At 41.4% G+C, this 12,364-nt stretch overlaps 1 protein-coding gene across 19 annotated transcripts in view; it reads left to right on the top strand.

Moving 5' to 3' along the window:
* The window catches only part of LOC122540755 (rho GTPase-activating protein 32), a 591,094-nt gene that overhangs the window by 433,433 nt on the left and 145,297 nt on the right, over nucleotides 1–12,364 (top strand). For all 19 annotated transcript variants that reach the window (XM_087976520.1, XM_087976515.1, XM_087976502.1 and 16 more), the window contains 2 exons: nucleotides 1,230–1,307; nucleotides 3,201–3,282. In XM_087976520.1, the coding sequence (XP_087832646.1) occupies nucleotides 1,230–1,307; nucleotides 3,201–3,282 (160 nt within the window). The remainder of the gene's footprint in view (nucleotides 1–1,229; nucleotides 1,308–3,200; nucleotides 3,283–12,364) is intronic.

Raw genomic sequence — 12,364 nt, 5'->3', positions numbered from 1 at the left:
GCTCCCAAAACAACCTCCATGTTTCTGTCGTGCATTTCCCTGAATACCTGCTCCCAATTTATACTGCACAGTTCCACAGCATTGTAATTCCTCCACTCCCACTTAAGTACTTTCCCAAACCATCTGCTCCTATCCCTCTCCATGACTACAGTAAAAATCAGGGAGTTGTGATCACTATCACAGAAATGCTGTCCCACCAAGACATCTGACACCTGACCTGGTTCATTGCCAAGCACCAAATCCAATATGGCCTCTCCTCTCGTCGACCTATCTCCATATTGAGTCAGGATTCCTTCCTCTGCTCCATCCAAACTATTTGCACTAAGGAGGTTCCAATTTATTATTAGGGAAGTTGAAGTCAACCATGACAACAACCCCGTTACCTCATAGATTTCTTACCTTTCTTACCTTCATAGAATTTCTGGATGGGTCGATCAATTCTATAAGATTGGTAAGAAGTCAGGACCCATCCATATTGAGTGCTCATCAGCTGATAACTATTCAGCTATTCAAGATTATTCTATCTTTAATAGTTGTGGAAATGGGCTTTCTTTAAAATGTTCAGTGGTTTAAGTAACACACACGGTGTGTGCACAAGTTAACTAAACACAATTGTTTGGCTGTACTTTGATAATTTTATATATCAATTGGTGTCTTATGGAGAAGCATTAAACAGAAGTATGTTATGAACCCCCTTCCAAGTTATCTGCTGACCCTATTTAAATCTGGATGTGGGCTTCATTTTCCATTCTTCTGGTGAATATTTGGGCATCTATAGGTGCTGGATGATGTCCAAAGTGTGGATTCTGCTTCCTTTCACTCACCTGATGTTGGGAGTGGGAATATTCAGACCTGTCACCAATACACACCATGAATAATCATCTGGATACATCCAGGCTCTGTGCTGCCTATCTCAAATGGATTTACAAAGAAAAGAAGCAGAGGTATTCTCAGGATTCACTTGTGATTTCCTACCCTACCTATGTAGAGTACACTACTCAAAAGTCATATATTTGTACTAACACAGTGCCAGAAACACAGTACCAAGTGCTTCGAGTTAAATTTGTACAAATGTGTTTGAATTGCCTTGGCTTTATTTTTTGATAGCATCCATTGCAAATTTAATATTGGAGTGAAGAGGTTCTCATGGCAGGGAGGAGGCTGGTATGCTCATATGCCAAGGGGAGTAGTGAGAAGTTGACTGAAGTGCTGTTTCTGCTGTTTCCTAGGTTGGAGATATAGTGTCTGTTATTGATATGCCCCCTAAAGAAGATACCACATGGTGGAGGGGAAAGCATGGGTTTCAGGTAAGTGCCTGAGTGTGTGATGGTATCAAGTTGTTGAGATCTCTTCATTGAATTCATATTACTGATGTTGAGCAACTGTTCGACACTTGTATCTTTTATCAAAAACTTGATAATGTTGTTCCTTAAACAGTGTTCAGTTTAATATGATCTGGATTATTGCTGTAAATGAACAAACTTGTGTAGTTGGCATGCTCATAACTTGGTCTAATTGCTTTGAATAAATTGAACTTTAGTTTCTTTACTTGGCTTCCATACACATTACACTTACATGTGATCTCTCAATACCTTTCACTCAATTTCACTTTATCATTTCTATTCAAAACTGCCCTTTACACAGTAGATTTTTTTGAAAGAAATTAAATCTCGGAAAAGTTATATGCCATGTTCTACAAGGTATATATTTTTGGACTTTTTTTGAGTTTAGAATGCCTTTGAGTTGTAGCTGCTGTGTAAGCAGTTTTATTGTACAAGTGAGAAACTCCGCCAGTTTTATCACAACATGAATTACAGCATGAAATCCCCTTCGTGAGTGGAATAGCTGCTGCATTGCTCTTGCTCCTTCTGTCTTCTCTTTGTTGCATTTTATTGATCATTATTTCATAACGGTGGCACGGTGGCACGGTTTCATGGGCGGCACGGTGGCACAGTGGTTAGCACTGCTGCCTCACAGCGCCAGAGACCCGGGTTCAGTTCCCGCCTCAGGCGACTGACTGTGTGGAGTTTGCACATTCTCCCCGTGTCTGCGTGGGTTTCCTCCGGGTGCTCCGGTTTCCTCCCACAGTTCCAAAGATGTGCAGGTCAGGTGAATTGGCCATGCTAAATTGTCCGTAGTGTTAGGTAAGCGGTAAATGTAGGGGTATGGGTGGTTTGCGCTTCGGCGGGTCGGTGTGGACTTGTTGGGCCGAAGGGCCTGTTTCCACACTGTAATCTAATCTAATCTAATAACATGTAAAAGTATTCAGCATTGCATCTGTGTTAACTCTGGGGCAATAATCTATGTCATTCTAACATGCTGTCCTTTACTCAGCCTTTATCAAATATTTATCCACATACCCCTCAAAAGTTGAGATTGATTCTGCTTCCACAGTTCTGTGTCCCAATAAACTCTTTACTTAAGCATTGTTCCTGATATCTCTTTATTCTTTTGGTTGTGTTAAATTTATTACTTTTAGTTATTGACTTACAGAGCAGTGGAGTCAGTTCCTCCTGATCAAAGCCAACGTATATTTTGAACACTTTGCTGCAGTAGAAAATATCTCCGGTTTGCTGCACTTCAACTGAAGACTTTCCTCCTGGGATCATCACAGCATATTTGTACAACAACTTCTGTGTAGCTTTGTAACTTCGGTTCTAATGTAAAGAGCCCAAAACTGGACCAGATATCCACATCAGCAATTTTTTTTTTGCAACCTTAGCTATTCGTCTTTGCTTTTGTCATAATTTTCCCTCGTTCTGAAGCCTAAAATTCCTCTCCTTTTGCAGTTTTATCAACTTATCCGTACATTTTTAGAAAGCATCTAGCTGTTGCTTTGCTGTTTGCTAGTGCTATTTTGCTTTGCTCTTTATGGGACCCTTCAGTGTTCAAATTGGCCATCCTTTACAAAGTAACTAGCAAGCAGGAAAACACAATGGAGTATTTAATTAAAGTATAATTGGCTGCGAAATGTAACAACAATGCATAACAATTAAACATGATCAAAAGACTGATGTGCAAGAATAAATGTGTTTCATTTAGTCAGGATCTCAAACAGGATTGAACTGTGAGTGTGTAGATCTGTATCAGAAGTGAACTGTGAATTGTACATGACATCATCCTGAGTAATGATAAATTAGTTTCTTTGTAGAGTCATTCTGACATTAGTGTCTGATTTGTACCTTTTTTTAATTTTGCAGGTTGGATTCTTTCCCAGCGAGTGTGTGGAGCTCATTAATGATAAAGTTCCTCATTCTGTGACGAGTGCAATGCCAAAGCCAGGTATAGTAATCTTCTATCCTGCACCCACTATGCAATTCCATTCTGACCAGTGTGGGCATCGAAATTTCTAAATGCTCATAGATGCATTCCGTAGGAATGTATAACTGTAGGTGTCTTGGTCTGACTGTGTGTCTAACATATTTCATTATCCAATTGTAGTCTTGCACAAGCATGAGTCAAATCCAACACTACCATTTAAGCTTAGCATTTGCATTTGGGTGGCACGGTGGCTCAATGGTTAGTACTGCTGCCTCACAGCACCAGGGTCCCAGGTTCGATTCCAACCTCTGGCGACTGTCTGTGTGAAGTTTGCACATTCTCCCTGTGTCTGCGTGGGTTTCCTCCAGGTGCTCCAGTTTCCTCCAAGTTGTGCAGGTCAGGTGAATTGGCCATGCTAAATTGCCCATTAGTCAGAGAGAATTGGGTCAGGGTGGGTTACTCTTTGGAGGGTCGGTGTGGACTGGCTGAGCCAAAGGGCCTGTTTCCACACTGTAGGGAATCTAATCTAATCTAAGTATATAAAATTAGGTGCGACATGGATAAGGTGATGGTTGGAGTCTTTTTCCCAGAGTGGGAATGTTGAATACCTAGGAGGCATGGTTTTAAGATGAGAGGAAACGAAATGTGCAAGGTAATTTTTTTTATGCAAAGGATGGTAAATGACTGGAATGTACTGCCAGCAGAGGTGGTAGCAACATAACATTATAGCGCAATACTGGCCCTTTGGCCCTCGCTGTTGCACTGACCTGTGGAACCAATCTGAAGCCTATCTGTCCTACACTATTACATTTCCATCCATGCATTTAAATGTCCTTAAAGTTGGCGAGTCTAATACTGTTGCAGCCAATGCATTCCATGCCCCTACTATTCTAAGTAAAGAAACCACGTCTGACATTGTCCTATATCTATCACCCCTCAATTTAAAGCTATGTCCCCTCGTGCTAGCCATCGCCATCTGAGGAAAAAGGCTCTCCCTGTACACCCTATCTAATTATCTTATATGTCTCAGTTAAGTCACCTCTCAACATTCTCTCACGAAAATTCCCTCAGTCTTTCCTCATAAGACCTTCCCTCCATACCAGGCAACATCCTAGTAAATTCCCTTTGAACCCTTTCCAAAGTTTCCTATAATGCGATGACCAGAACTGTATGCAATATTCCAAGTGTGGCCGCACCGGGACAGCTGTTTTGTAAAGCCGTAGCATGATCTCATGGCTCCGAAACTCAATCCCTCTGCCAATAAAAGCTAACACATAGTATGCCTTCTTAACAACCCTATCAACCTGTGTAGCAACTTTCAGGGATCTATGTACATGGACACTGAGATCCCTCTGCTTATCTGCACTACCAAGAATCTTACCATTAGCCCAGTACTCTTTATTCCTATTGGTCCTTCCAAAGTGAATCACCTCACACTTTCCGCATTATACTCCATTTGCCACCTCTCAGCCCAGCTCTGCAGCTTATCTGTGTCCTCTGTGACCTGCAACATCCTTCTACACTATTCACAACTCCACCGACCTTAGTGTCATCCGCAAATTTACTAACCCATCCTTCTATTCCCTCTATCAGGTCAATTATAAAAATGACAAACAGCAGTGGACCCAAAACAAACCCTTGTGGTACACCACTAGTAACTGAACTCCAGGTTGAACATTTCCCATCAGCCACCACCCTCTGTCATCTTTCAGCTGGCCAGTTTCTGATCCAAACTGCTAAATCACCCTCAATCACTTTCCTCCATATTTTGTGCAATAGCCTACCATGGGGAACCTTATTAAATACCTTACTGAAGTCCATATACACCACATCAACTGCTTTACCCTCATCCACCTGTTTGGTCACTTTCTCAAAGAACTCAACAAGGTTTGTGGACAGATAGATAACAATTTTTAAGATGCATTTAGGCCGACATATGTACAGGCAGAGAATAAAGGGATACAGATCATGTAAAGGTAGATAAGATTAGTTTTGAATGGCATCATAGTTGCATACATATGGTGGGCTGAAGGGCCTTTTCCTGTGCTGTACTGTTCTTTTTTTGAAGACAAACCTGTGAAATGTGCATATTTTTATTTGCATCAAATTGTATGCAATACACCTGGAAGAAATAAAACACATGCAGCATTCAGTGTTTCTTCATGCATGATCAGAAGAGGCGTGTCGTTTGTAATGTCTGAAGATTGCATAACTTGTAAAGTTTGCAAAATTGCAGGGATAGGTAAATACAGCCCCAGGCAATGTGAGAGCATCCAATACTGCATGAGGGTCTTTCAAGCAAACTTAATATTTTAGAGAGACACAGACTTTGCTGTTAATAGGTATTAGTATTCTCTTTTTCCTGGCACTTGCACTGTGATATCACTGTATTGCTGGAAAAGAGAGACATTGTTACAGTGAGATGCTCATTCTATCAGAATATTAATGTTCAGAGGTGACAAAACGATAGTTCTTTGACTTTATCTCTATTTCATGGAACTCAGTCCCAATTTGTTTAGCAATGAAGAAAATGAAATGTCATGTCCCAAGAATTTTATGCAATTCAGATAAATACCTATTTTCATAATCTTAGTTTCTTACTTAATTTGCAGTTTTATTTCCATGCTAGGTGACCCCTTTCAGCCAGCTAGCGTTGCAGTGCTTTTTCCACTGGTCTAAAATAATAGCAGACTGTGGAGAGTTAACTTGGCAAATGTGAGTGATGTGAATTGAGCTTGATGACCCAATTATGTTCTATAATAGTTTGTTACAGTGAAGCGGTACTACACTTGTACTGGAGTAAGGACTGCTCTCTTACGTATTGGAGTAAAATCCAATTTGTTTATGAGTTGGAATAAGATGTGACCTGTTCTTGAACATACAAAAGTGCAAAATATATTCAAAGTCATAGAGATCTCCAGCAGAGTAAAAAGTCCTGCCCATTGCAACCGTGCTAGTCAGAAATAACCACCTAACTGTTTTAATCCTATTTTTCAACATTTGGACCATAACCTTGTATAAGTGAATGTTTAAATACTTCATAAATATTATGAAGGTTTCTGCCTCTACCATCCTTACAGGCAGTGAGATCAAGATTCACGGGAACATAGGATTTGGGAGCGGGTGGAGGCAATTCAGCCTTTTGAGTCTGCTCTGCCATCTAAAATGATCATGGCTGACCTTATCCTGGTCTTAACTCCACTTTCCTGCCTGCTCCTCATAGCCCTTTATCCAACTTTTCAACGGAAATGTTTCTATTCCTTTCTCGACTCTGTTGATTGACTCTGCCTTCACTGCACTCGGGCTGTAAGTTCCACAGATTCATGACCCTCTGAGGGAAGTGATTTCTCCTCCTCTCAGTTTTGAAGTTGTCTTTTGTCACTGTATATTTATGACCTCATGTTCGAGGCTGTCCCACAAGAGAAAACATGTGTTCAGCGTCCACCTTATCAATCCCCTTTAGCATTTTAGATCCTCGATCTCTCTCATTCTTCTGAACTCCAGTGAGTACAAGTCCAAGCTATTCAACCATTCCTCGTACACAGCCATTTCATCCCTGAGATCAATCTGATGAACCTCCTGTGAACTACCTGCAGTGTCACCACATCCTTCCTCAAGTGAGGAGACCAAAACTAGACACACTGTTCCAAGTATGGTCTCATCAGCACCTTATATAATTTTAACAAAACTTTTTTATTTTTGTAATTCTGCTCTTGTGCAATAAATGCCAGGATTCCATTTGTCTTTCTTATTACATGCTGCGCCTGCATACCCATTCTCTGTAATTCATGCACAAAATCGCCCAGATCCTTCAGTGCTGACGCACTTTGAGTCTGTTTCCCATTTAACTTATTTGCTCTTGTATTTTTCTGGCCAAAATGGACAACCTTGAACTTATCTACATTAAACTGCATCTGCCAGATTCTGGCCTATTCTCCTAGCCTAGCAATATCCATCTGTAAACTTGTTATCTCCTCATCACTGTCTGCTTTCCCACCTGTTATAGTACCATCCACTCTGTCCCTGTGTACAGATCATTTAAATGGTTGAAGTCCAAGAACTGAACCCTGCGGCACCTCACTAGTTAGAATTCATCCAGAGAAAGACCCATTTATCCTAACCCTTTGTCAATCAGCCAATTCTCTATCCAAGCGAATACTCTACCCTTAACCTAGTGAGAGATTTCCCTTTCTGGATCAGTCTTTTATGTTGCACCTTATCAAATACCTTCTGGAAGTCTAGATATACCACATCCACTGGATCGTCATTAACCTTGCTGGTTACATCTTCAAAGAGCTTCAGCAAATTTTTCAAGCGCAACTTGCCCTTCATGAAACCATGCTGACATTAGTGAATTGAGCTTTGATTTTCCAAGTGTTCCGTTGTCTCCTCCTTTTATGGCTGACTCCAGCCACTTCCCCACTACAGAGGTCAAAGATCAAACCAGCTGGTTTATAGCTCCCCACTTTTTGTGTATCTTTTTTTATTAAAGCTATCACATTAATATGTTTCCAATCCACTGATACCTTTCCAGAATCCAGGGAATTTTGGAATTTCTTAACTAATACATCCACTATATCTGCTGCCACCTCATTTAGTACCTTAGGATGCAGGCCATCAGGCCCTAGGGACTAATCGGCCTTTAATTCCATCAGTTTACTCAATACCTTTTCCCCAGTTACAGTAACTTCACCAAGTTCATCTGTAGTAACTGCAGTGTTTGGGTATAAATTATTCTCTTCCACTGTGAAAGAAGACACAAAATATTGGTTTCCCATTATTGCCTCCCCATTTTGTCTTCTAAAAGACCACCATTTAGTAATCTTTTCTTTTTCTTATAGAAGCTGTTAGTAGTGGTGCTTATGTTTTCTGCTAGTTTCCTTTCATAGTTCATCTTAGCTCTTTTGATTTTGTTTTTAATAACCCTTGGCTGATGTTTAAAGTTCAGTCAATCCTGTAAAGTGCCTCTAACCTTTCAAGTATGATATGTCCTAGTTTTTGCCTTTATTTTATCCTTGACTTCCTTGTTAAGTTATAGATGATTTTTCATTTTTTTTTACAATATCTCTTCCTCTTAGGGATATTACTTTAGTTGAGAAGTATTTCGGATATCACTAAGAATTTGCCTCTGTTCTTCAACTGTCCTGCCCTTTAATATTTTTGCCCAGTCTACTTGGGCCAACTTCTTCCTCAGGCCTGTATAATTACCATTTCCCAACGCCAAAACTGTCGTATGTGACTTCCACCACCCTCTGGGTATAAACCATTTTTATAGAGTCATTCAGCAGAGAAACAGATCCTTCGGTCCAACTCATCAGCACTGACCAGACATTCCAATCTGACCTAGTCCCATTTGCCAGCATCTGATCCATATCTAAACCCTTCGTATTCATATACCCATCCAGAAGCCTTTCAAATGTTGCAATTGTACCCACATCCACCATTTTCTCTGGCAGCCCGTTCCATACACACACCACCCTCTGTGTGCAGAAGTTACCCCTCAGGTCCTTTATAAATCTTTCCCCTCTCACCTTAAACCTATGTCCTCTAGTTTTAGACTCCACTATCCTAGGAAACGTTACCTTGGCTATTCACCCTATTGATGCCTGTTGAAATTTTATAAACCTCTGTAAAGTCATCCCTCAGTCTCTGTCGCTCCAGGGAAAAAAGGCTCCAGCCTATTCAATCTCTCCCTGTAGCTCAAAATCTCTTCTAAACCTACTGCCGCTTACTTTGAATCTATGCCCCCTTTCATTGACCCCTCCACCAAGGGCAATAATGCCTTCCCATCTACTCTGTCTGTGTCCCTGATAATTTTACATGTCTAAATCATGTCCCTCCCTCAATCTCTTCTTCCCTCAGGAGAACAAGCCCAATCTATCCAACTTCTCTTCATAACTGAAACTCTCCAGTCCAAGTGCCATCCTGGTAAACCTCTGCTGCACCCTCTCCATTGCTAACAATTCCTCCTACAAGATGGATTCCAGAATTGTGCATAATACTCTAGCTGTGACCTAACCAATATTTTATACAGTTTCAGCATATCATCCCTGCTTTTAAACTGTGTACCTCAACCAATAAAGGCAAGTGTCATGATTAAAACGAGGTTCGCCAGGTGGGTCTCAGAATATAAGTACCATGACTGAGGTGTTAACCTGGTCCAATCAGGGAGTCCTACTTGACAGATATAAACAGGAGTGTTTTACGTGAGAGCCCGGGTGTCCTTGGAGAAGGAGCACACGGTCTCCACCAACACCTGGAGTTGTTCAGGTAGAGGTGGGCGCCGTAGGGAGTGGAGTGGATTATTTCCCCCTCCAACTCTATTTTGATTTAATCCTTGCCCTCCCCTTCAATGATTGATCACATAGCATTGCCCTTTGATGTGAAGGGCACTGCTTGTCACTGGCCACTCGGGTGTTTTCCTAGCTTCCTGGTGGTGGAAATTGAATAAAGATCGTGCACCTTGTGTTTCTCACTGTATCTCACACCTGCACGCACACAACATGGGTGCTGGGGGAAAAAATAAGCACTACCGCAGTTAGGCGGGAGTGTGGGGGTTAATTAAAAAAAATTTTTAAAAAATTAACAGGAGTGTTGGGATTCTGTTCACTCCAGGAGCCAGCTCTGAACAAGCTAGGTCAGTGGCATGTACTAAAATGTGACTTGGTGACAGGATACCAGCCTTCATGGAGTTACTTCAGTAAGTATCTCAGATGCTGCCTTGACCAGTTTATCCACCTGTCCTGATACCTCAGGGGACCGGTATACATGCACACCAAGATTTCTGTGATCCTTGGTTCTTCCCAGTGTCATATTGTTCATCGTGTATTCTCTTGCCTTGTTTGTCCTATTTGATCTGCTCAAGTGCATCATGTCACATTTATCTGGATTGAATTCCATTTGCCTCTGATCAGCCCATCAGAGGTGGACTACCCTTTAGCCTGGTCTTCCATGATATAAAATCTTGGCTGACCTATTTGTGTTTGAATTCTACATTCCCACTTAGCGCAATAACCTTAGTTTAATAAGAATCTCTTCAATTCTGTGTCTTAAAAATACCTAATGACCCCACTTCTATTGCCTGAGAGAGTGAGTTCCAAAGACGCATGACTTCCTAAGAAAAAAAAAATCTCCTCTATCCTGAAAGGACACTAATTTTTAAATAGCACTCCCTAGTTCTGGACTGATCCACTGGACGAAATTTCTTTTCGGCATCCATCCAGTGAAGACTATTCAGGATCTTTTAAACTTCAATCAAGCCCCAATCCCTTTTTACTCTTCCAGACTCCAGTGGAAACAAGCCCAGCATGACCAACCTATCCTCGAGACAATCTATTAATTTCAAGTATGATTCTGGTCAACCAATATATTTGCATCCTTCCTTAAGACCACAGTATTTAAGATGAGACATCACCAGTATTCTGTATAACCGTGGGCGGCACGGTGGCACAGTGGTTAGCACTGCTGCTTCACAGCGCCGGAGACCCGGGTTCAATTCCTGCCTCAGACGACTAACTGTGTGGAGTTTGCACGTTCTCCCCGTGTCTGCGTGGGTTTCCTCCGGGTGCTCCGGTTTCCTCCCACAGTCCAAAGATGTGCAGGTCAGGTGAATTGGCCATGCTAAATTGCCCATAGTGTTAGGTAAGGGGTAAATGTATGGGTGGGTTGTGCTTCGGCGGGTTGGTGTGGACTTGTTGGGCCGAAGGGCCTGTTTCCACACTGTAATGTAATCTAATCTAATCTGAAGCATGATGATCCTGTTAGAATCCCTACAGTGTGGAAACAGGACCTTTGGCCTGGCAAGTCCACATCGACTCTCCGAAGAGCACCCACCCAGGTCCATTCCCCTAATACTGTACATTTTACCCCTGACTACTGCACCTAACCTACGCATCCCTGAGCACTACAGGCAATTTAGCATGGCCAACTCCCCTAACCTGCACATCTTTAAATTGTGGGAGGAAACCGGAGCAAACCCACACAGACACTGAGAGAATGTGCAAACTCCACACAGACAGTCGCCCAAGGCTGGAATTGAACCTGGCTCCCTGATTTTATGAGGCAGCAGTGCTAACCACTGAGCCCCACTGCCGCCTTGTTTTCTTGTAGTGGGCTTTAGTCTGTCCTGGAATTTGATAAAGAATGAAATTCTCGATTAATAAATTGTTAAGTGAGGAAACTTTTTACTGAAATTTGCTTTAACATTTAACTTAAACTTTGAAAACTAGAAAGGAACTGTCAGATAGTTAACGGAAACTGACTGCCATTGATAATGAACAGTTAACTGTTGAGCAGCTGTTGGTGACTGCTTGAATAGGAGATAATTACTGTGAGCAGAAAGCTGAAGAAGCATTTGGATATGCCTCAAAACATTGTATAAAGTAAATTATATCTGCTGACAAAGTAAAAGGGGTGCATCATAAATAGGATAAAATTTGGTAATTTGATGAGAGTAGAAATTTGGCTGCTTCTTGCCTCCAGTATGTGTGACTCTTCTTGTGAGGTAGTAAGTATTTAAACTATTGTGGAGTGTTACAATGTTTTGTGCCAGTTAGTTTGAAAAAGAAGCAAAAACTTAGAATTAACTAAATAGTTGATATAAATAATCAGGCTAAAGTGTGACAGAACAGTGCCTACATCTGTAGGAGTTATTAGACAGTGATATCACTCTAGTGAACACATCTGCACTCAATATCTCTGTTTTGAATCTCTGAGTCCGTCTTTGAAATGGAGTGAGAGCTAGAAGCTCTCTGTATCATGAGGGAGAAGTCGACATTGCAGGATAGTTTGCTCTAGATTTCAACTACCCTTTTTAGAGAGCTGCAAGATCAGAAAGTAGTTTTTTATGACAAATCCTATACATGTGAAAGGGCAACTCAGGCAAGATGAAGAATGAGGACCTGCAAAAATGATCCTTTCTATCAGTTAAAATATACCTGCAACATGTGAGTACAGACATAACGAGTGTCATAAGACAGCCAGAATGAAAACATGAATCAGGAGACTGTCCAAACTGGGGAGGAGGAAGTGGAGGTGAAACAGAATGCGGTAATTACGGGAATGCTGCAATTAGGGAATTGGGCTGGCCTCCTTCAAGAGCAAG

Source organism: Chiloscyllium plagiosum, unplaced genomic scaffold (assembly GCF_037043375.1).
Source record: "Chiloscyllium plagiosum isolate Xiang-an unplaced genomic scaffold, Cpla_swu_hap1 HiC_scaffold_29, whole genome shotgun sequence".
In the NCBI taxonomy this organism is placed as follows: Eukaryota; Metazoa; Chordata; class Chondrichthyes; order Orectolobiformes; family Hemiscylliidae; genus Chiloscyllium; species Chiloscyllium plagiosum.
The sequence above is the reverse complement of the archived record's forward strand: the minus strand, read 5'-3'. Positions and strand labels throughout refer to the sequence as shown.